General features: G+C 32.2%; 1 protein-coding gene across 1 annotated transcript in view; it reads right to left on the bottom strand.

The window, feature by feature from the left end:
- Positions 1-25,660, bottom strand: part of LOC145625227 (F-box/LRR-repeat protein At4g14103-like) — a 179,754-nt gene extending 154,094 nt beyond the window's left edge. Inside the window, exons 1-4 of the mRNA XM_081678298.1 lie at positions 25,527-25,660; positions 23,947-25,015; positions 23,670-23,834; positions 23,397-23,572 (exon numbers count right to left, since the gene is read on the bottom strand). Coding sequence (XP_081534424.1) covers positions 23,397-23,572; positions 23,670-23,834; positions 23,947-25,011 — 1,406 coding nt within the window. The 5' untranslated portion in view covers positions 25,012-25,015; positions 25,527-25,660. The remainder of the gene's footprint in view (positions 1-23,396; positions 23,573-23,669; positions 23,835-23,946; positions 25,016-25,526) is intronic.
- Between the last annotated feature and the right edge of the window lie 310 nt (positions 25,661-25,970).

Below are 25,970 nucleotides of genomic sequence, written 5' to 3'. Positions count from 1 at the left end.
AAAAGATCGATAGTGTGATACCTTTCCGACGAAGACTAAAACAATGAGACGCAATAGAGAACCACGCAAATTGCATAGAGTGATAAGCAAAATATTTAAATCAATTAGTTGCACGCCAATAGAAACCCATGTCCAACAATTTTGTATAAAGAGGATATGATAGAAGGCTTGATGATAAAATTTGGGTGAAATCATACATCATGATGATAATCAATATAATATAGGTTGAGATTTTGCTTCATAAGAAAATCAAGGTTCTGATTGTTCCAAAAGCAAAAGTGACGAGCAACGGCGAAATAAATAAATGTAGTAAAAACAAATAAAATAATTAGGGTTTATTAATATTTATAGGTGTTAATAAAAGAGTCCTATTTAAATAAAATAGGGTTTTAAAACTTTTCGAACTCTAAAATAAAAATATTAGATAAGAAAAGTTATTTAATAAATAAAAATAAACTATTTTTTAATAAAATATATTATATAAAATCATAGAATATTCGGGTATTACAATCTACCCTCCTTAAAACAAGTTTCGTCCTCGAAACTTAAAATAGAAAAAAATAACTTACTTGTAAATTTGAGAGAATGTAAAAAAAAAATTATAAACAAACCAAACTTTTGTTAATAAATATATATATATATATAGAGCACTGCTATATTAGGGGTATTACAGCTTACAAATTGGCTTTGCCAATGGAGTTTGAGAAAATGCATGATGTGTTCCACATTTCCTAGTTAAAGAAGTATATGCCTAGTGAAACCCATGTTTTGCAGCTGGAGACTATTCAACTAGATGAGTTTCTAACTTATGAAGAAAGACCAGTCAAGATACTAGATCACAAAGTGCGTAGTACTAGAAACAAGGATGTGAAGACAGTGAAGGTCCTTTGGTCTAACCAGGAATACAAAGAAGCTACTTGGGAGGCCGAGGAAGAGATGAGGAACAAGTATCCCGAGTTATTTGACGAGGTGAGTTACGAGGGCGTAACTCTTTTCTTTTGAGGGGGGGTAGAATGCGATGTGATTTCGCGCTTTTACCTCAATTATACCATTTATTGCTTGATTTTGCATGTTTTTTATTATTATTATGCATTAGTATTGCGTTTACATACAATAAAAGTATGTAAACTTAGGCCAAATATGAGTTTATTGAGTACAAAGTTCAGTTTGTTGAGTATACATGTTGAGGATCAAGCAATTTACGGCAATACAAAACACAAAAAGTTTGAATGATTATGGAAAATTATGGTTTTTGGGTTAAGTTTCGAGGGCGAAACTTCTTTTAAGAGGGGTAGATTGTAATCCCCCACATTTTTTGATATAATTATAATGTATTAATTTATTATTTATAATTATTTATACAAATATTTCTATTTTTGATTTTCTAAGTATGAATTATCTTGAGGAAAATAATAAGATTTTATTAAACTATTAAGTTTAGTCTAATTACAATTTATTTTCTTGAATATATTTAGCCCAAAGTTGATTTCCTACCCAAACCCAAATTTGCCCAAAGTCAAATCCTAATTCTACTTGGGTTAGGAATTTAGGCCCAACTTTTATAAAAACACAAAAAAAACCCACCTTAATTCCCTTACTCCTCTCCTTCTCTTTCACGTAAGATCAAAAAAAAATGGGTGTTGTTATTCGTCGCTCCCATTTTACCGAGTAACGCTCCCTTTTGACTTGAAATTCCAATTTTACCCCTAACATTTAAATACGGTTTTTTCCACTTCCCGACCAACATTTCTCACTTTCTTACTTCTCTCTCTAACTCTCTTACTCTCTAACTCTCTAAAACACTCTAAAAATCTGAAGAAAAAAAAATTTCCAAATTTTTTTCTTCGTTTTTTAAAAAAAAAACAACAATCATCAAAAACACAAAAAAATGGGTGATTCGAGGCGGATAAGGCTGAAATTCGGAAGGAGGAGCTTTGGCGGCGGTGGAGGCAGCGGCGGAGGTGGCGGCGACGGAGGCGAGCAGATGAATTTTTTTTTTTTTTAATTACGGATCGTGGAACTTCCGCCCAGAAAATCCGGTAGTTCCAAGGAGGATCCGGAAACTCCAGGCGGATCCTCTTTGGAACTTCCGGATTTTTTGGGCGGAAGTTCCATTTTTTTTTTCTTTGTTTTTTTTTCCCGTTAAAAATATGGTTTTGTAATTTTTTATGTTAATTTAAATTTTTTTTTTCTTTTTGGATTTTGTTATTTTTGTTGTTATTTTAAGTGTTATGGTTAGTATTATTATTATTGTTGATATTATTATTGTTGTTGTTATTACTATGGTTAGTATATTTTGTAGTGTTATTATTTTTAAAAATATGATAAGTATTATTATTTTGTTGATATTAGGGTTTTTATTATTATTGTTATTATGGTTATTGTTGTTGTTGTTGATTTATTTTTATTTTTTTATTTGGATTTTGTTATTTTTGTTGTTATTTTGAAGTGTTATGGTTAGTATTATTATTATTATTATTATTATTATTATTATTATTGTTATTATTATTGTTGATATTATTATTATTATTGTTATTATTATGGTTAGCATATTATGTAGTGTTATTATTTTTAAAAATAAGATTAGTATTATTATTAAACTAAGTTGATATTAGGGTTTTTATGGTTATTGTTGTTGTTTATTTTTTTTTTTTTTTTTTTTTTGTTGTTGTTGTTGTTGTTATAATAATATTATTATTATTGTTATTAGTAGTACTATTATTAATATTTTTAATTATGATTAGTATTATTGTTGTTGATATTAGTGTTATTATTATTGTTATTATGGTTATTGTTGTTGTTGTTAATTTGTATTTGTTGTTGTTGTTGTTGTTGTTGTTGTTGTTGTTATTGTTATTATGGTTATTGTTGTTGTTGTTAATTTTATTTGTTGTTGTTATTGTTGTTATTCTTGGCCTTCTATGGTTATTGTTGTTGTTGTTGTTAATTTTAATTTTTTTTTGTTATTGTTATTACGATTATGATTGTTGGTGTTGTTGTTTTGATTATTGTTTATTATTATTATTATTATTATTATTATTATTATTATTATTATTATTATTATTATTATTATTATTATTATTATTATTATTATTATTATTATTATTATTATTATTATTATTATTATTGTTATTATTATTATTATTATTATATTATTATTATTATTATTATATTATTATTATTATTATTATTATTATTATTATTATTATTATTATTATTACTAAAATCGGATTTTTTTCTTATTTTATGTAGATCGAGGGTTCTGGTGCTCGACATGCAATATCACGACGTCTGAAAGCGTCTGTTAGGAGACAGACATCTCGTTCAGCACCGCTTCAGCCCGAGCAGTAGCAATATGGGTCTACTAGTGGTTGGTCGGGAGATCAACAGTCTGGTAGTAGTCGGCCCTTGTACTCTGCAAGTGGAGCACCCATATCTGACGAGGAAGACGAATGTTCGGCTAGTCATGATGAAGAACAAGACCCTCAGCATTACGAGTGCCCCCCACTTTATTCATTGGCTGCATCCAGTACCGTAAAATCATTGAGCCGTACATGCCTAATAGAGTGGTGCGCCAGCTTGGTTTCGTGCAAGGCATTCCCCGCGAGATCATCAGGCCAGAGAAGGCCAAGAGGCCGACTAACTTGAAGATGTATCGGGTAGACTTCCCGACCGAGATGACAGATGTGATGTGGAAGAGGTTTGTCCTTGGGGTATCTCATAGTGTAGTTTTAGGTGCCCTCACCAGGCTTAGTGTTGCAGCTCCTTCGGTTGCGCCTGGTTACATGCAGTGGTTGTACAGGTTTTCTCACCCGCGGGTATCTCCAGGTGCAGGAGTTACAAGCAACCTACCTGAGCGGACTAACACTTATTATGTAAGTATTTATGCTTATTATTATATTAACAATGACTGTGATGAATTTTTGTGTTAATAATATGTTATTGTTTAATTTGCAGTGGATGGGTCGGTCCATGGAGATTCACCAAATAGCACTGGCTGAGTATCCTGAAATGTCGAGTGAGACTCGAACAATGACTGAGCAGCTTGTATTTGATTGGATGTCAAAAATGGGACTTTAGATTATTTTGATTAGAAGTTGTGTTAGTGGTTTTAATTATGTTATGAACTTTTTTTTTTTTTTTAAAAATGTAATGTATAAACTGGACACTTATTTATTTTTATATTTGATGTTTTGTTGCATATCATGTTAGATTAAAAGCAAATACATTTAAAATTAATTTCATAATTCTAATTTTCTTACAAATGTTCAAAGTTAGTGAATGTACATTACAAACTACCTAACTAATGCATCCCACATGTCCCTTCTCAATTGATATTGTTGATCCCATCCATTAACACTATCCTCGTGGTGTTCCGTCCACCAACTGGCGATCGGCGAGAGAGGTGAATCAGGTACAAGGTCAAGACGGATGAAATGTGATCCACCAACTGTAGCAATCACAAACTCTCGAGTCGGTGACCGAACCCCGTTGCGTGCCCTCAGCGGTAAGACTGTGATGCATGGGTAGTAGCAAGTTGGTACTAGGCCTACCTCGAGACAAATCACCCTTGCGTTGAACCACGTAGCAATAGGAAATAAATCTTGAATTGTAACCATCCAATGCCACTCCCCCAGCCCCACCATCCCATCGAATATGCTCTACGTTCATCCAAAGTCGCCCAAGCCCGTAAATTCGTTCGTACAAATCAGGATGACCAGCGATCTCGTTCGCTATTGTTTCCCGAGCGTCAAACCACTAATTTTGATCGCCAAAGAAGAATTCGGCGACACAACGAAAGCCACAGTTCCCATCACCAATGACATCCTTCCAAGACGAAATGTACGGCAACATTGGGCCTGGAAGCAAGTTCAAATACCTGCATTGACTAATGTCACTTGGATCTACAACACAAAATTAAAAGATAAATTATTAGTAAAGCTACAAGTATTAAGTTTACATATTTTAATATTACATATATAATTTTAATATTACCTGGTTCTGGGTCACCACCACGTTGAGTGTGTTGACGGTTCACATGCTCGAAATAGCTACAATCACGCCTGGTGTCATTTTTCCTCGGTCGACCACGAGTGTTGAGGTTGATATGTGGTTCTTCAAGGTGTGTTTGATCTGGATGTAGCTCCTCTTCGATGATTCGCGTTACATTTCGACGTATGGTCGGGTCACTTTCCATGACTTCATCAATTAGGGACCTAAAATGTGCAGCCTCCTCGGTCAAATCATTAACCACTTCAGGAATGTTAAGGCCATCACCAATAACCAGTGTCTTCCAGAAAGAATGAATTTGGCTGCTATACAATCCTGTCTGTGCAACTATCGAATCATGTATCTGGCAAGCACATGGAAGACCATGGGTCACACGCATAACACATCCACACCGTTCATGGACCTGGTAACTCAAATCCCGCATCCTTTTTGTCTTGTTATTCAGTACTTTCAAGCAATGTTGAGACACTTTGCCATTTATACGTGACAGTGGCAACTGTCTGTACATCTGACCAATTTCAGACCTTGATGCCTCCAAGTCATTACGAATTTGTATGATGCGATTACCGATATGACAATGGACTCGGGCCTATACGATATCCAAAGAACCTGCTAATGATTCTAATTAGTAAATACACTTTAATTTTTTTATTATAATTACAATTACGTAACAACGAGAACAACTAATAAAATAGTACAACTAACCTGTGGATGATTCAAACCAAGTTTTCACTGCTGAATGTTGGCTCTCAACTCTGCAGTTGGTGGTGTTACCAAAGTGAAGAACCTGGTTCGTCCAAAATTTCACAAATTTCTCCTTATGACAAAGCCATGTTCTCTGAACATACTGAATCACTGCCGGATATTTTCCCCACCTCACTTGCATGGCAACTAGAGCATGATCATACTCCGCCTGTGTTGTTGCATTCACGATTTTGAACCATCTCCCAGCTCTAAAACTGACACCAACCTTCTTGTTTCCAAACATCTTCGTCACCTTAGCCTCCACATCTCCGTTGATGTGCCATAGACAGAGTAAATGTGACGTCCCTGGAAAGACTTCTCTCAAAGCCGCACATAGCCCAAGATCACGGTCTGAAATAAATACAGATGGCTCTTTATCAAACCCAATCAACTCCCTTAATATCTGCAACACCCACCGATAGCTAGCCGTGCACTCGTCGCGCATGAAAACATATCCAACTAGAAAATTCTGGTTTGTCGGTGTCACACCTACTATCTCAAAGAAAGGCATGTTATATCGATTGGTCTTGTAAGTAGAATCCATATCTATGACATGTGGGTATGTGCGGAGTATGTTGACCATGATCGGGTGCACCATAAATGCATGTTTCAAAACGTTGTGATCATCGTTCGTGGCCCAGTAAATGTATTTACTAACTCTCGCTAGATGAAGAAATTGCTGAACAACTCCTCTTCCTTCGGACATCTTCATCCTAAAGTCATTTCGGCAATTGTAAATGTGTCGGATGTTTGGATGATCATCAGGAAATTGCTCGGCAATAGTGGACATGATGTTACGGGGAGCAACCTTGGACTTTGTCATGTCCCGCACAACCTGTTTTGCACCCGGACTCAATCCGCTCACTTTACGGTGACCCTCTTGGTACACAATCATTGGGTGGTTATGTGTCCCGGTGTGATCATTTTTCGCAATGATCTTCCAACTGTCGGTGCTGACTTCATAATATATCTTGATGTAGAATGGACAACCATTAGCTTTGGTTTTGGTGTCCTTCCGTATTGCGTTCTCCTAATCTTTCGGCTTGCTCCTTCATGACCGATCACATCGCAAATACCGATACGGCCGACCATCTCTGGTTTTGTTATAAGACGATTTCACCAATATAAATCCCAATTTTATGGAAACACCATCAGCCCATATTACCGCATCGTCAAATGTAGGAAAAAATGTATCCATGACAAAATTTCCACTATAATTCACACCATCACTGCCTTCCTCATATTCCATATCCTATACAAATTAAACAAAACATGGTTTCTGTCAAAATAATAATAATAAAAACAATAATAATAATAATAATAATAATAATAATAATAATAATAATAATAATAATAATAATAATAATAATAATAATAACAACAATACTAATAATAATAATAATAATAATAATAATAATAATAATAATAATAATAATAATAATAATAACAATAATAATAATAATAATAATAATAATAACAATACTAATAATAATAATAATAACAACAAATACAAAACATAACAATATTAATAATAATATTAAAAATAATAATAAACAATTATAACAACAAATACAAAAAAATAATACCATAACATTAATTACTAAATAATAATAATAATAATAATAATAATATTAAAATTATATTTCTACTAATTAATAATAACAATATCAACAACAACAAAACCAACAACAATAATAATAACAACAACAACAAAAAAAATAATAATATCAACTACAACAACAACAATAATATCAACAACAACAACAACTACGATAATAATAATAATAATAATAATAATAATAATAATAATAATAATAATAATAATAATAATAATAATAATAATAATAATAATAATAATAATAATAATAATAATAATAATAATAATAATAATAATAATAATAATAATAATAATAATAATAATAATAATAATAACAATAATAATAATAATAATAATAAAAATAATAATAATAAAAATAATAATAATCTCGAAGCTGTTGCCGCCCAGCCACCACCTGCACCGCCGCCCAGCCGCCACCTGCACCGCCACCCTCACCGGCTGCCGACCACCCCAGTTCGCCACCTTTCTTCCCCTTTTCCTTTATTTTTTTTATTGCTTTATAATATTAATTAAAATGTCTAAAGATTCAAGCTTTAATTAAAAACTTTGTTCTAAATTACATTATTATGGTTTGATTATGTACCTAGTTTATAAAAGATTACAAATTTATGAGTTTTAGCATGTTTAAATTATTATATTAATTTTCAGATTTGGGTATGTATGAATTTAGGGTTTAAAGTGTTGATTTTTCATGTTTTAAGGCTTAATAACGTACTAAGCAAGTTACTTAATTATTCTATGTTTAAATTATGTCAAAGTATGATTATTTTGGTTGTATATTAATTTTCAGATTTTATATATTGTAAAATTTGAGTTTTATGTTGTTTATTTGAAGGGTTTTAAGGTTTAAGGTGTAATACACTATTCTAATCATTGAATTGTTAATGTAGATCTTTAAAGGTTTGAAATTTATAATTTAAATTAATTTTCAGATTTGATATAATCTAATTTTTATTAGTTTTGAGCCAAAAATAAGGTTTTAGAATGCTTCTATATGATTTAAACAAATATTTATGCAATATGCTAAGTACAAATTATTTGAATTACAAAAACTAATGATAAAACGAATTTTCAGCATGTATTATTAAGATAAACTTGCTGTAATTTTGTATTATACACTATTTTCATAATTTTAACACATAAACTTGTAGTTGGGATGTTGTACTACTAATTTTGACTAATGGGAACAATTTAAAGGCTTTATTTTATGGTTTGAGAGATTTTAAAATGCTTTAGTATTGATGTAAATTTAATGGCTTGAGTATTGATTTATTTCTCATTGTTTGCTTTAGGATAGGACTTTGTAGAAAGCGACTTCTAGTTTATAAAGTGGCCAATCGAATTGTTTACTCAAGGTACATACAAGTTACAAAACCTTGCTTTTAGGTGCATATTTAAGAACGGATCGAGAACTTAGTATCATGTATAGGGATGACTGGGTTAAATTGTTTGGTTATACAATGTGAATTTCATTTGATGTGCACTATTCCTTATTGCAATTATTGGTTATGCTCTAATTATGCAAGGTGCGCTTAGAGGCAAAGGTATGTGATTGGTGAAATGATTTATTTATTACTCAGTCATGATTAATAAAATAGGATGAGTAAAGGAAAGATTCAAGTCTTATAAGACAAGGTTAAGAATTTGGGTTGCCTTATGCACTCAAGGTATTTAAACACCGAGGTAGTAAAGGAATAAATAATAAATGTTGTTTTGTCACTAATAAATCAAGAATTGAAATCGGAAACTTGCCTTGCTTGATTTAATTGTATTTGGAATGTTTGTATTATTATGCATATGAGTCATCACCAAGTTTAAACCAGTAAATCACGTAAAGTGCAAGATGGATGAGCAATAAAACTCTGGATTGGTGTACATCTGGAGTAATGACAATCAGGGGTTGGGGTACATGGGGTATTAGCCGTGTACTTTTCTCGAGGCCGTCTGATCTACGAGTCTCTTATTTCAAATATTTTTCTTAAAACTAGGAGTTAGGTGAGATCTCATACTAACTACGGTCACGGAGTCGTGCCCGTGGTTGTTGGATGTTTATTGATGTTTCCGAAAGGAGGCATGGGGTTTTTCTTTATTGATGTTCCAAATGGGACATGGATTGGACAACCTTGTCTATTGCTAAATCCAATGAGTAAATTGAAATGAGTTAGCTACTATTAACTAGTGAAGTCTTAATAAATTGGATAGTTGAGTCATGTGTTGAGTTTATTATTTAATGATGCATATGTTTGATTATTAGTAGCATGTTTGATATTTCTTAAATTATTTCGCAGCTTGTATGTACTAAGCTTTGCTGATTGCGTGCTTTTGTGTGTGTCCTTCTTTGATCATGGCCTTCGCCTTTCAATGACCCTATGACGATCCAATTTTTACACTTGTAATATTGGAGAGCAGAATAACCACAGGTTCTTACACATGCATCATTCATCAGGGTTATGGGATTTTGAGTAGAGAGTTGGTTGACTGCAGTTTATGTCTTTCGTAAGTTGAATTCCTTTTAACTCGATTTTTATTTGACACTATTTCTTTTGGTTTGAATTTGTTCGAACACTGGATTTATTTACTTACTACTTTTTGTTGGGTTTTGATAAAGGGCCTTAATGGTTCCAACTTGTAATATTTATTTTGATTTAATCCTTTGATTTTGAGGTTTATTTATAACTGTTTTAAGTTTTCCGCTGCTAATTTCTGAAATAGCCTTAACGTTTGAACACGTGGCGGTAGCGAGCCAGTAATTCTCTTGAAATTGTTCAGGTTATATACAGTTTTGTCTCCTATGATCCAGTGAAAGGGGAATGGAGGTTTAGTACAGTGTGCAGAATTTTTAGTGAGTAGATTTTTCGTAATGTCAGAAGAAAACAATAGTTGAAGGTACAAATAAAAACCCCAGGTTTTTTCTTAGTTCAGAATGTTAATTTCCTTAAGTGTTTGTTCATAGGTTTAATGATTGTTTGATGATAAGAATTTTTTCGAATGTAAAGAGTTTCAGTATCTAGTGATAATAAAAATTCTAGCGTAGTCGTCGACTACGGGCGACTATGGTCGACTACGATAATAATTTAAATCTAAACCGTTGATACATTATTTGTCTAATCTCAGCCGTCCAATTCAACACATATGTTACACAGTCAACAAGGGATTGTTTGGTTATTGCTTTTTTATTTTACGCACATTATTTATTTATTTTTAGTTAAAATTGATTTTTTTTTTTTTTAAAAAAAAAAAATTTAACATTATTAATTACTATCGTGATTCATCTCTATTATTAACCTCCATTGTCAACATTAACATTGAACCTCAAATGTCAACATTAACATTGAACCTCCATTTTTTATTTCATTATTTACCTTCATCCTTCAACAATAAATCCGGTAATTAAATTACCAAAATCTATGAAAAACTTGTAAAAGCAACGTCAAATTATCACAACTATGCATGCCTAAATTTTTAAATCATTGAAAATCAAATTAGTTAGTTCATTTAAATCAATTCTCACAGGATAATTAATTTGAATGTAACTTATAAAAGAAAGGCAATTTAAAACTCATGTATCATGTTCATGTACAATAATCATTAGTCTAAAAGTGTACTCAATGGGTTGTTTTTAATCATAATCACCATTGATGAAGGACTTTAAAGCTCTAATATAAAAAAAAAATAAAAATAACGGAAATTAGATAGAAAAGGAAAAAAAAATGTAGTTAGTTAGGCGTAAATTGAGAAATTGAGGGATTTTTTTTTTTTTTTTTTTTTTTTTTTGAAGGAAGTTAGGCGTAATTAAGGATTTTTTTTTATTGATAAATTTTATCTTCATTTATCTATACTTAAAATATTTTCACAAAAAAAATATCAATCCCTACAAAATTTTGTTAAAATCTCATAATTATGTTAATTGGATATTTTTACCACGTATTAGCGTATAAATTGAAATATACTTGTACTGTTATAAATAATTATATGTTATACTTTTTAAGAATATATAATTGTATTTAATGTATTTGAATATTCATAGAATCATTTATTTATATAATTTCAATCAGTTTTTTATTACAGTGATTTTTTAGAAAAAAATACGTTGTTGTTGTTGGGTTTTTTTTTTTTTTTTCAATTCTACATTTACTAGCCAAAAATATAATTTGCATATTCACTTGAATACATTTGCATATTTGGTAAAAAAAAATGTACTATGTGTATCTCAACTTTCTCAATATGACTGATCTTATTATAGTGGTTGCATAATTATTGCAATGTATAATTATTGTAATTTTGACCTTATAAATTATAGCTTTCCTTTTAGTTTCAATTTTAAAATATTGATGAAATATTTTTTTAAAAAATGAAATAACTCAAAAGGCAATATAATTGAAATCACTTTTTTTTTTATTTTTTTATTATTATGGGATAATTGAAATCACTTTAATAGTAAACAAATGTTAAGTTGCAAAATTACATAAATTTCTTCAATGAAAAAGGAATACATGTTTAGGATCCGATTATGCTAAAAGATATTTAGCCAAGGTCAATCGAACAGTCTAATAAATTCAATAAATAATACAACATCTTATGCAATTTTTGTTGTGTATTAGCTTAGATAAAGTTTAAAAATGTTTAAAAAATACAAAAAATAAATAATATATTTAATTAATTTTAATAGTAGTCGTTGCAGTACGCTGCTTTATTGTTACATAGCAGTATGCGACATTTACAATAGAATTCTCGAATTTCTCATATATAGAATTATAAATACATAAATTGTTAATTTTAACAGTTTAATTAAAAATTTTGTAATATTTTTAACCTTTTTTGTACCACTTTCGTATATGATATAGTGAAAATGTTGGTGTCTAACTTTTGAACTATCCAATTATCCCTTAAGTTTACATATAATGATTTTGTTTTATTTTTTATATTATTTATTCCAATTTAAAATCTCAATCTATACAAGGATCGTTGTGTAAGGTAATGTTTTGGGCGAGCAACTATTTTTAGTATATAAATTTAGGATTTCTACTTTAATAATAAGAACCATGATTATGCAAATTAGATCTTGGTTGGATAAAGTGACATTAAGGCCCCGTTCTATTCACCTTAATTTTGCTGAACTGAAATTATTTTTACTGAACTGAAATTATTTTTGCTGAACTTCAATTATTTTTACTGTACTTAAATTAATTTTACTGAACTGAAATTATTTTTGCTGAACTGAAATTATTTTTACTGATTTTCTATTATAATTCTTCTTTGAGAAAACTGAATTTTACTGAAATGAACTTATTTTTACTGAACTGAAATTATTTTTACTGAACTGAAATTAATTTTACTGAACTGAAATTATTTTTACTTAATATTTTTTTTTTTAAGGTGAAGAGAACAGGGCCTAAATCTAGTCAAGAGTACTAAAATGGATGTGATTATACGAAATATTAATAAATTTCTATGATTTGTAAAAAAAAATAAAGAAAAAAAAAGAAAAAGGAAATGGAACTGAACCACTTCGTTTTAGGTAATACGTCCAAATATAACTTAACTATACCCAAAATGGGAAACATTTTATATCGTAATCTATGGGCGTGTTTTGTTCAGCTCCATTCTGTTAAGTTATTTTCAATAAATCGGAACAGGCCCTATGTGTTATTCAATTCTTATCTTTGTCAATCGTCCTAATTGACTAATTATGACATTCGAATTTTGCGTATGCCTAAAATCCAATTTAGGATATCTAAAAAAATTTATTTATGTTGTAGGGGTCATGAGTTTTTTTTCTTTACAAAATTAATCTGTTGCGAACAATTGGACTAATAATCGAAATTGATAGGATTCTTGTGTGTATGAATATTGAAAACTATCCTTCGATTAAAAGCAAACTAATCTTTAGCGATTTATTTTGGGACTAACTAGCTGTTGTTTACTTGGGACCGCGTAATTTTGTTCTTTGTTACATACTACTAATTACATTCACAAGTATTGTATATATTTTCGCATATACCTAAATTAATTTAAGATAAGTGGATCTCAATCTAAACAAGAATAGTTATTTAATAGATGAAATAAGTCGTTTTATTTCAATAAAAACTGTGATTAAGCTAATGAGATCTTGATTAGATAGAGTTGTAATATCTAGTCAAGAGTGCTAAAAACAGATTTGATTATTCGAAATAACTTTATATTTCTGTATTTTGATTAATAAAAGTATTGAACCATTGTGTTTTAGGTATGCCCAAATATAGCTTAGGTATGCCCAAATATAGCTTAGGTATACCCAAATTGAAAAACATTTTATATACCTTGATCTATGTTTTAATCAAGAAGTCTTACATTAACTAATAAAAAATCCACTTTTGAGTTCGCCCAAAATTATTGTTACGTACTACGTACATTCAAGTATATGTTTTAACAATGTCTTATTGTTACGCACTACATACAATTAAGTATATGTTTTAGACCTGATCAAGTCGAGCCCGACCCGATTTTGGCGGGTTTTGGGCAGCTTTTCCGTCCGAAATCGGGTCGGGCCCTGCCTAGCCCGAAAGATTTTTAAAAATAGGGCGGACGAGGAAAATCAATTTTATGCACTTTAGATAATTTTTTTGACCCGGCCCGAAATTGGCCCGAAAAGCATGCATGGCCCGGGTAGTTTGGGCACATATATTCCGGTTCGAAGCTTGGCCCGACCTGGCCCGACACAAGGAATGACTTTTTTTGCTCTCGACCCGACCCAAACCCGGTCCGGCCTGCCCGACCATTGATCACCTCTAATATGTTTTAACCATGTCTTATCTTTGTCAATTATCTTAATTGACTAATAAGATTCGAATTTTGGGTACACGAAAAATTAAATTGGGGATACCTAAAAGTGAAATTTACGTATTCTCTAAGGGTTGTGAGTTTTGTTCTACACAAAGTTAATCTGTTGCAAACAATAGGGTTAATAGACGAAATTGTTAGGATTCTTGTGTTTATGAATTTCGATAATTGACCTACGAATAAAACCAAACATTTATGTAGCGTTGCATTTTGGGACTAACTAGTAGTCGTATGGGACCGCCTAATTGTGTTCTTTGTGTACGTACTACGTACATTAAAGTATATGTTTTCTTGATCCCTAAATAAATTTAAGATAAAGGGTGTTTTTTAATCTAAACAAGAATCGTTATGTAATAGGTAATGTTTTGGATGAGTAACTATTTTCAGCATCTAAAATTGGTCTTTCAATTTTAATAAGAGTCGTGATAAGTTAATAAAATCTTGGTTAGATAGAGTGACAATAAATCTGGTCATCAAGAGTACTAAAAACGAATGTGATTACCTGAAATAACCTTAAACTTTTCTAATTTTTTTTTTAAAAAGAATTGAACCACTTCGTTTTAGGTACGCCCAAATATAACTTAGGTATACCCAAAATAAGAAACATTGTATACATCGTGAAGAAGATGGACAATAATTAATGAATTTAAAATTTTATTAACATAATATGCGTATGGAAATTTATAAGTATGGTATATTAGGATATGACCATATATTGTATAGTTGGCATATGATATATTTTGGAAAACTTTGATCTTATCTTTTATACTAGGGTGGATTGCCTAGGATTGTACTTGTATTATATTTAAGCTGCCGCATATGATGAATAAACACAAGCTTTTGCCTCATTATAATTTCACAATGTACTAGTATTCTAAATCTAAATGCAACTTTGACAAAGATATAATATTTTTTAAATATATTTATAAGGATATGAGAATATATGATATAATACTACAACCTAGAGAACATCTTACACTAGTACAAAATTAACCTAAAGGAACACTTGTTGGTAACACTTTTTATATTGTCAATTTGCTAAATATTTAGGTAACACTTATGTAGCACTTTTATTTTATGTAACACTTAATGTATCACTATGAAAAAAAGGTAGCATTTTAAGGTATCACTTCAAAATATGTATCATTTGTATCATTATAAGGTATCATTTGTGAAGTCGTGTTACTTACTCCACCGTCCTATGATGTCTATTACTATATTTTTTTATTATTAATTAATTTACTCATAGCAATTACGAAACATTTAGAAGAATTTTTTTGTTGGAAAACACATTCTCGTCGTAACCACCTAGGTTTCTCCAAACCGCCTTGCCGATCATCATTCATCAATCATCGCTGCCAAGCTACTTTCGGTGCTCAATTAGTCAATTTCTATCAGCCACCCTCTTTCGTTACCCAATCCATGTTGTTTGTGAGTCTTTAACCAGGTTTGATTAGAATTAGTTTGTTTAATTTGATTGAACTTGTACATATTAAAGTTCTTGCTTTATATTTTAATTTTTATTTTCAATTCTGATTGATTAAACTAATTCAATATATTTATTTATGGTTTTGGGTATTTTTGTACTTCTAAATATCGTTAATTTTCGGTGAGTTATACCCAACTTAAGTTTGTTGTCTTGTTAAATGAGGTATTGATTGTTCTGAAATTTTTCTTGTTTATTTATTGATTTTATTATCATATCTATTGAGTCCAATTCATTTTTTAAAGGTTTTGTTTAGTACAGTACTTCGTATTGATTTGGGTTTCTTAGTTAGAAAATTATGTTTTTTAAAGGGAATGATGAATTTTATGATTTGAAGTATTGGGATTGTAAATTTTTAATTTTTCTAAGTATAATTTTATAACTAGTTGTCGATTCAATAAATCTTTGTATTTTGCAGAGAGTATAACAATTTTGGATTAGCTTATTTTGCTTCTGTAATTGATCTCTCAATTTAATGGAAGAATTTAATTTATTGAATTGGTATTGATCTTATTAAGTTCATTAATTTGTAGGCTACATTATACAATTGAGGATCCTATATTCTGCTTAGACTATTATAGTTTGACGTCTCCTAACTGGTGTTTGTTCTTGTAGTTGATTTGTCACCATAGTTCTCTTTATTGTCTAAACTCTAAAGGACTATAGTAAGATGTCAAACTTGTGCCTATACAGTTAGTAAGTGTGCTTTGACAAAAACTTGGTTTTTCCTCTAAGGGAAAACTCTCTAGCACTTTTGGTTTATACTAGATAAAAAAAAAAAAAAAAAAAAAAAATTGCATTGATTCTTATGATAATTAATTTCCCATCTTAAGTACTCTTACACCAAATATTTAATAATATGGGACATAGGACTCTTATGTTAAACGAATTTATGAACTCATCATGATTAGCTATAGTATACGAGTGCTTTTAAATTGAGAAGTTGAGAACAACTAGATACTCATACAGTAACTTTGAGTTATTTGTCCTTGCCTGCTCTAGACACTTGCAATTAGATGAAAACAACATTTTATGTATATATCATATATCATTCTAAGGTTTCTTTTCTAAAAAAAATAAATAAATAAAAACTGTTTGATTAACATTTTACTGTATTCTTGATAATATGTGTTGATTCTATTCTTCATACTAGTATTTAGCTCACATTATTGAAATTTTAATGTACAAGTTTGTGTGATTTGATATCCTTGAGCACAAATTGGTTTTACTTTGAAAGCTTTGCTACCTTGAAGTAATTGCATTATTTTTAACCCGTGGATCAACATAACTTTTAAGCTACAGGTCAGTTACTTGTTTGAAGTAGTTCTTTATCTCTTTATTTGCTACTATGTTGGAAATAGACTATAGCTAACTGTTGACTGTTGTGGTAAATTTTGGTGCCATTGGTGTGCTTGTAGATGGGTCACCTCTATTGGAAAAAAAATATATGCAAAGCATTCTCTTGGAAGCACAGATGATCAACAACATGTTCAGGTGCTCTATTTGTTATTCAATACAAGTTATACATCTTTTTTTGTCCTTGTTGTATTTGATAAATTCTAGTTTTTGTTTTTGATTCCTTATGTCTTATTTTTCCGATCTCTTGTCTTGTTTCAGATCTAATATGATTCTTATGATTTGTGTTTTATATCTCTTGAAATAAGTTGCTCAAATACTTATAAAACAAAATCTAGTAATTTATGAGGTTGTGTTTGTGCATAACAATAGAATTTTACAATAAATTCACGGCTATATGAATATTACCTTAACAACTACAATATTCTCTCTTGTTATTGTTGCTGTTAAAGTCCCCTGTGCTACATTGATGGAACAAGTCCAATTTTTGAAAATATATATTGACCATTGGGTACTCAATCTCTCTTCTACCCATATAATTATAATAATTTTATAATAAATTTTGACAAAATTGTATTGAATGCGTGCAGAATGAAGAAGATAAGAGTGGAGGGATAATGCATTTTGAAGCTACGGGAAACATATGCTGCATAAAGAAAAATTGATGGAAGCTCATAGAAAAATAGAAGAAGTTTTTGTTTCCAGGAATTTTTCTTTCAAATTTATCTATGTATTTATTTTGAAAAATCTACCGCTTATGGAGTTGTATAGGTGGTAGATATAATCATTTATGTAATCAACATATATACCTTCTATAATATATCTACTTTAATTTAAATTTCTTTTATGATTGATTATTTACTTTTTTTTTTGTATAAATAATAATAATAATCATAAGTGTTTCCTAGTTTATTAACAATATGTTACAAGAAGCGACAAAAAAGTGATACATAATGTCAAATAAAGTGGTACAATAGGTTATTAAATAATTGAAAATTGTTACTATTGGTTCTAAAGTTTTACATGAAAAATGTGAGTAACACTTTAAAACCGATACAAAAGGTATAGAAAAAGTGATACATAATAGGACATTAAGTAACACCCGTGAAAGTGCTATTATAGGAGTTTAAAGTGTTACTTATGAGTATAGGTAACATGGGCAGATGTATCACCCAATAAAGTGTTACCTTTGATCTATGATACCACTTTTACCACTTAATGTAACACCTTTTGGATGTTACTTAAGGTTAGTTATGTACTAGTGTTATTTTAGGATATGTTTTAAGGTGGTTAGGTTGTTGCCTTTTAAGCCTAAATTAAAGTCTTATAAATAAATTAATTTACCTTGATTACGCCCTTTAAAACGTCTTGTTTCAGTTTTTTAATTTTTTTTTTTTTAACAAAATTTTAATTTTAATTTTAAAGTTTATTCATCTCCAACCTTAAACCATTCACAATTTCACATAGCTTCAACGTACAATAATGGCGGATGATTACTCGCGAATTCATATGACTAATCAAAAGGAAAATTTGGATTTTGGTACCTCGAAAATGGGGTAATTGAATTTTAGTACCCATCTAAAATTTTATTTTAAATTGGTACCTCAAAAATGACTAAACTATATATACCAATACCTCCGTTAGCATTCTGTCAACTTTGTCGTTAGTGGGTCCCATTATCTAATTATTTAATAATTTAATTTATTAAAAAAAAAAGAAAAAACATTTAATAAAAAAAAACTTAAAAAATAATAAAAAAAAAACAGAAAAACCCCTAATACCACCAACCACCCACCTTCCCCGCGCCGACGCCACCCCCCCCCACCCCACCAGCCCTGCCTCCCCGCGACGACGCCACCTGTGGTGTTGGTTGGTGGTTTGTGAGTTTCGGGGTTGTGGGCGTTGGATCTAAGTTCGTGGGTTGTGCGTTTCGGGGTTGTGGGTGGTGGGTTTCGTGGTTGTGGGTCTGGGTTCGTGGTGGCGGGTTTTGGGGTTGTTGGCTGGGTTCTTAGGTTATGGGTTTTGGGGTGGGTGGTGGTGGATTGTAGTTCGTGGGTTGTCGGTTTCGGGGTGGAGGTTGGTGGGTTGTGGGTCTGGGTTTTTGGTGGTGGGTTTCGGGGTGGGTGGTGGTACGTGGGTTTCGGGGTTGTGGGTCTGGGTTCGCAGGTGGTAGTGGTGCTGGGCTCGTTGGTGGTGCGCTGGGTGGTGGTGTGTTGGGTGGTACTGGGCTCGTTGGTGGTGCGCTGAGTGGTGGTGTGTTGGGTGGCGTCGTCGCGGGGAGGCAGGGCTGGTGGGGTGGGTGGCGTCGGCGCGGGGAAGGTGGGTGGCTGGTGGTATTAGGGGTTTTTCTGTTTTTTTTTTATTATTATTATTTTTTAATTTTTTTTATTAAATGTTTTTTCTTTTTTTTTTAATAAATTAAATTATTAAATAATTAGATAATGGGACCCACTAACGGCAAAGTTGATAGAATGCTAACGGAGGTACTGATATCTATAGTTTAGTCATTTTTGAGGTACCAATTTAAAATAAAATTTTATATGGGTACTAAAATTCAATTACCCCCATTTTCGAGGTACCAAAATCCAAATTTTCCTAATCAAAATTATACCACAAAATAAATCATACCACTTCTAACAAAGTAACAATTAATTCCAAAATTATAAAATAAAATCTGAAATCAAACTATTTTTTTATACAGATAATTAAGTAGATTACAAATTCCAAATAAAATAAAATAAATAAATAAATAAATTTGAAGCATAAATGTGATGAGTATACTTTATTCTTATTGGTTTCTTATATACTTTGGTAATTTATTGTTGTGTAATGGTTGAATAATGAAGGTTGAAGATGAAGTGTGCAATTGAAGATGGTTGAAGCAGTCAAAATGGGATGTAGTTGTACAAATGTTTTTTTTTTCTTTAATTTATATTGGACGACTTATTTCAAATTTGGTTGGTTATTTATAAATTATTTTATTATAACTTGGAAAAAAAAAATTACCCTCCAAAAGTTAGTAACCAAACAACTCTTTGTTGACTGGTCGATGACTTGTCATGACTTAAATGATGTGTAAATTAGGTTTTTTATTTTTTTAAAAATATAACATTCAAAGGCTAAGATTAAGCAACAAACTATATCGATGGTTCAGATTTAATCTCTTATTGTAGTCGTCCGTAGTCGACGACTACGGTAGAAGCTTCGCTAGTGATAAATTTGTGAATGCATTTCATTAGATGTTTAAATTTGTGCAATTAAACAACTGCCTAAATTTTCATTCTGCGGTGCCTTTTACTTTGAGTAATCTGTCTTTTCTATGTCCCTCACTCCATTCTAAGTGTTAAAAAAATGTTTGTAAGGCATAAGAGTATTTTTCCCAACATTGCAATATGAAAAAAAAACGGAGGAAGTATAGGTTTGGAAATCTAACCACCATCAAGTTCTATTTATATTTATGACATGTTTTAAATTTACAATAATCCCAATATAGTATAACTGTATAAATGCAATTGTTTTTTTTTTTTTTTTTTTTTGGACAGCTGAAAAAGGAGAGTTAATCCCCAGTAACAATACAAATACTAACACAATGAAAGTTTAACAGTAAATCTGCAATGTTTCGAAGATGCATTCTTGCATGTTGAGCTCCAGTATAATCTCCCTGCAACCATTTATGAAGTCTTCTGCCAGGGATAGAAATTTGTAAATGCCACAAATGCAGCTTCACCGCTTCTTTGACTCCCTTGAAAATCGTTGCCAACATGCATGAAACTATCTGCTAGTTGCAAGGATCCCTCTCCCTCTTTAATGGCATCTGCAGTAGTTCTAAGTATCCACCACCATCCTCGATTTTTGTTTGCCTGATGTCCAGAATAGTAGGCCTGCAAACACCACTTCCTGTAGTTAAAATGTAACACTTACTCTGTTGGTGTGCTTCCCTGCTGACCTGCCTTGATTCGAAGCCTGGGTGGCAGCTTTGTTCTGACTCGGAATCAGCTGCAAGGTCATTATCTTTAGCTGCCATGATACCAGAACCCGCCTTATGCTCCATTCTCGACTTTCGTCTCCTCATCAAAACAAAGTTTGCAGGCATCAATATCCCACTCGGCATTATTTTTGCGGAGGGAGGCTACTCTAACATCTGTGATGGTAGCTTGGCTACTCAAAACAGGTGGCTTGCCATGAACCCAGAGATGGTGAATATAATTGACAACTGTGATGTTAAGAACAAACTCTACTGAAGCCAAATCTCTTAATCAGACCCTCACACACGGGATACAGCTTTGAATAGGCATAGCATGGAGATTTTTTCTTCACTAAAATAATCCTCACCCTTGAGCAATAAACGAATATCGATCCAATTTGACAGCTCTATAGAATTTTTATTTTTGAATATGAGAAAAAAAAAATTACTACGTACTTTAATGTTAAACTGTCGTCCATGCCCAAAAAAAATAAATAAATAAAAAAATAAAAATTATTCAAGGCAAAAAGAACATTAAGAAGTCATCTCACAATGGAGGGTACTAATGCAAAAAATTAGAAGCGAAACAATTTGGCAAAATTCATTAATATATGCCAAAACCAAAAGTGGGTGAATTGAAAGAGTTTAAAGAAGAGAAAAGAGTAAAAGGTTGGTTTAAGCACCATTATGCCTCACATTGTAACCTAACCTCATTATTTTCTTCTAATCATTACAAGATTGGTGTTATCCTCCAAGTTGTTGCCTTGTCTATTCCATATTTACATACATGTTAACATACTACCTCCGTTACATATTATTTGCAACGATTTGACATAAAGTAGATAGAAAAAATGTCTAATCGTTGCACATAATATGTAACGGAGGTAGTATATAATGCACAATTTCCATTGTTGAGCTTGCTAGCTACTCCGTAGCAGGTAAAAAGAGTAAGAAATTTCGTGTTTCAACATCGAAAGAGACACTTCCAACAAATTCTTTTAAATAATTGCTTTCATTTGCAAATTACTTCTTCACGACTTAGAATGCGAATGATTACTAAAAGGCTAAGCCAATCATAAACTACCACCTCCGGTCCAATTTAGTTGCAACTATTTCTTTTTTGGGCCGGTCCACATTACTTGCAACTTTCCCATTTCTTTCCTTTTTTAATAACTTTTTAGTGGTAAAATTACCATTTTACCCTTACTTTTTTTTAAAATACCCTAATTACAAAACTGATTTTATCTTATTACCTTAAACCCTAACATTAATTTAGTTACCTATTTTCACCAAAATCAACCCCTTAGCCACCGAAACAAATTCCAGCCACCTTCACCCTCCTTCATCTTCCTCCTCACCACCATTATTCATCAAATTGTACATAATCTTCCTCATCCCCAATTTTTTTCTCTCTCCTCTTGAGGTGATTTTCGGCGAGTTCCAATTGAGACGATTTCTCTCTCCACTCCTCTATGATCTAATTAGCTTGATCGAGTCCAATTGAGGCAATTTCCGGCGAGCTCCAAAGTTTCACGGCGAAGAATTGAGCGTGAATCGGCGGTTTTTCTCTCCTCTCCTTCCTCGTGGTTTAAGATCGGCGGGTTGAGGTTTCTAATCAGTGGTTTGTGGTTTCAAATTTGTGGGTCGGGCTTGGTGGTTTTTTAATCGGTGGGTAGGGGTTGGTGGGTTTCAAATTGGTGGGTTTCGGGGTTGGTGTTTCAGTGTTGGTGGTTCCGGTGTGCTGGGTTGGTGGTTTCTGTGTCGGTGGGTTCGAGGGTCAGTGGGTTTCTGGGGTTGGTGGGTTTCAAGTGGTCGTGGCTGGTGGAATCGGTGGGTTGGGGGTCGTTGGGTTTCTGGGGTCGGTGGTTTGGTGGTCGTGGGTTGGTGGTGGTGGCTGGGTTGGTGGTGGTGGGTTTCTTTTTAAAAATTGGGTTGAATTTGTTTTTTTTTTTTATTACTTGATTAATACTTAATTGTATACCCTTATCTTTCATTAAACATGCTTAGGAAATTTTGCCTCGGCCTCCGCAAACCCCCCCAAAGTTTCAACTAAATTGGACCGGAGGTAGTATATTATTTTTAACAATGACTATAATTTATCAAACATAGACGACATGTGTTGGGCTCAATCCTAGCACAGTTCAAGGGTAAGAATTACCCCGCCTTCACATAAGTAAATCATTTAACAATAGTTAGTTATTAAATAAAAAAATACAACCAAACTAAGATAACTTGTAGGTAAGAATGAATAGAAGTTAACATGGACCATGCTGATCATAATACTTGAGGCTTTTGGTAAATTCTTCAATGTGTTCTCGATAAACATCTGATATGGATTTGGCTTTCGGGCTAAGCATATGACCAGTTCCTCCAAAACTAACGCATGTCTAAGGAGAAACTGGGTTATTACTATCTCCTGATCTAATCCATGGTATTCCCTTATCACTATTCGTTTGAGACGATTCCTGCAACATACGGGAGTTTCATGATCTGTACGGGTAAAAAATTCTCGTTCCTGCTCCAGCGTCTTTTTCCTATACTTACACAAAATGCCGCCATGATATCCAGCAAGTCCCTAAGAAGTAAACAGCAATAATCAATAAAATAAAAAATAAGAAACTCTCTTAGAAGTTGAACAACATTGCTCATATGATTACTAAAACCACACCAACCTGTGCAAATTCAAGTGTTTCTAAGACAGGTGAACAGTTGAGAAAAGGCAACAACAGATTATCCCACCAGCTATATTCAGTAGCACCACCCAACTCTAGATGTTTCAGATTAGGAAACACGGGCAGTTTATCCTTTAAGACTTCCTCATCGACGAAGTTGAACTCCTACAACCACAAGTTAAACAATCATTACAACTGGTAAATTTCAAAATCAACTATGAAAGGAGAAAAGGGATTATTCAGCTTAAAAGAGATAAATTAGAGATTGAGACATTACCCTCATAAAAATGCCAAACAATGATAAGTGTTGTGAATAAGAAAAGGGTCTAATGAGGTTAATTATTTGCTGAAATGATCTTTCAAATTTTAAGGCCATACATATTGTCAGAGATGCTTTAACAAGACCATGCATTACAGGGATTGAGTAACAACTTGCTAAATTATCAGAGTATTTAATGTACTCCAGATTGGGAGTATTGATCAGCACACAGTCGCTGTTATCTCCTATAAAACCATGACATTTAGGCATCCTTAAAGTCAATCTTCGAAGGGAAGTCGACGTGATAGCCATGATGTTCACATGCCTTGTAAAGGGTTGGAATGTAAGATCTTCAAGTAGAGGGCAACTTGATACTAGCCTCGGCAAAAAGTCATCCTCAGAAATGAGAGGTGCAAACAAGACGAGCTGTTTCAATTTTGGAAGATGATAAGAGGGCATGGCGTAAATTTGATCAAAACCAATGTTGACCTCAAGTTTCAACACCTCCAACGTTTCACAGGTGAAAATAGCTGGGGGCAGCTGAAAATCACCCGACTCCCCCACCAGTATAGAGAGGTCAAGTTCCCTAAGGCCACAAAAAGACAATGGATAAGAGATCCACACATTCAATCGCAGAGATTTCAAGTCAGGGAGGCAACCTTGACTACACCCATAGAAACTATCGCAACCAAAAAAGTACACTTTACCAAAGTCCTTGCTGGTAAGTTTAAGCTTAAACTTGGTAAGATGCTGCGATTGGTGTGTCTGGAGTACGGTATCAACAAAGCTCACAAAAGTGGGGAAACGCTCAATTGCATAGGGATGTTTCAAACAAAGACAGATAGGTGAACCATCAAAATCAAGACTTGTAATCAAAGGGAAAACACGCCTCAATTTCGTAGACAAGGCACAAGTAGCAGCAGCATCCTTGGTAGGAAGCAAAGAGAGGATCCGAATTAATAATTCATCAGGCAAACTGGAGAGCCTATCTACCAACATTTGAGTAAAGTTGTGATTTTGAACATCACATACAGTAGCATAATTACTGGTACATGGTTTCAAGCTCCTATCCATACTGACCATACACCTGCATCCATAATAAATAAATAGACGATACTATTAAAACCCAAATATAGCAACACTCCCCCAGCAATGCCCTCTCTGATCAAATAGGATAATCATGCAAAACCGCTTAAAAAACAAAATAAAAATAAAAAATAAAAAAAAAAAGGACTATAATATGAATTTATGAAAGCGATAACTTGAAAGAGCAACTGGGGACGAAACAATCTGGTTCAAAGTTTCAAAGTTCAAATTCAGGAAATCACAGGAACAGGGCAGACAATAAAGTTTCTTCGACACATTAGCAACGATAATAAAAAATATAGGCTCGAAAATCACATAATTTTATAGGGAGAAAAGGCATATTTGATTCAATTATCAAATTAAGCTCACAATTTAATTATCTCGTCAGTAATTAGGACCAATAGTTCAAAAGTTCGAACCCTGGAATACGAAATTGATATTAGATTAGATCAACGATAAACCCTAAATCGTGAAATTGATACGATGATTACAAAAAAGGAATAAGAACTTACTTCAGAAGTTGCTTCAATGGAGGATTGAAATATCAGAAGGCGGCTCAGTGTACAACGTGGAGTGCGCTTCAATGGGAAACTCAGAGAGAGGGGAAGGGGGGAGGGGGATAGAAGGCAGATCAAAATTCGGGAAGACCCAAAACACGCGGCCCAAATCAATAACCCGGACAACATATCCGCGATCTGCTAAAATCAACACTACGCTCTACAAAATTAGCATGTAGTAAAAATATAAACATGCAAAAAAATGAACATTTAATAATAAAAAATGAACACGTAAAAAAAATGAACATTTAATACTTATAAGTTATAATGCATATGTTTCATAATCATATTATATTATATTTTTTCAAATTTTTATGTTCATAATTAAATGCATTATATTCATAATAATATTTTATATGTTCATATATAATTTCAGATATTCATAATGTAAATATGTGT

The sequence above is a fragment of the Chenopodium album genome, chromosome 3 (assembly GCF_948465745.1).
Source record: "Chenopodium album chromosome 3, dcCheAlbu1.1, whole genome shotgun sequence".
In the NCBI taxonomy this organism is placed as follows: Eukaryota; Viridiplantae; Streptophyta; class Magnoliopsida; order Caryophyllales; family Amaranthaceae; genus Chenopodium; species Chenopodium album.
This window is presented reverse-complemented; position numbering and strand designations above follow the sequence as displayed.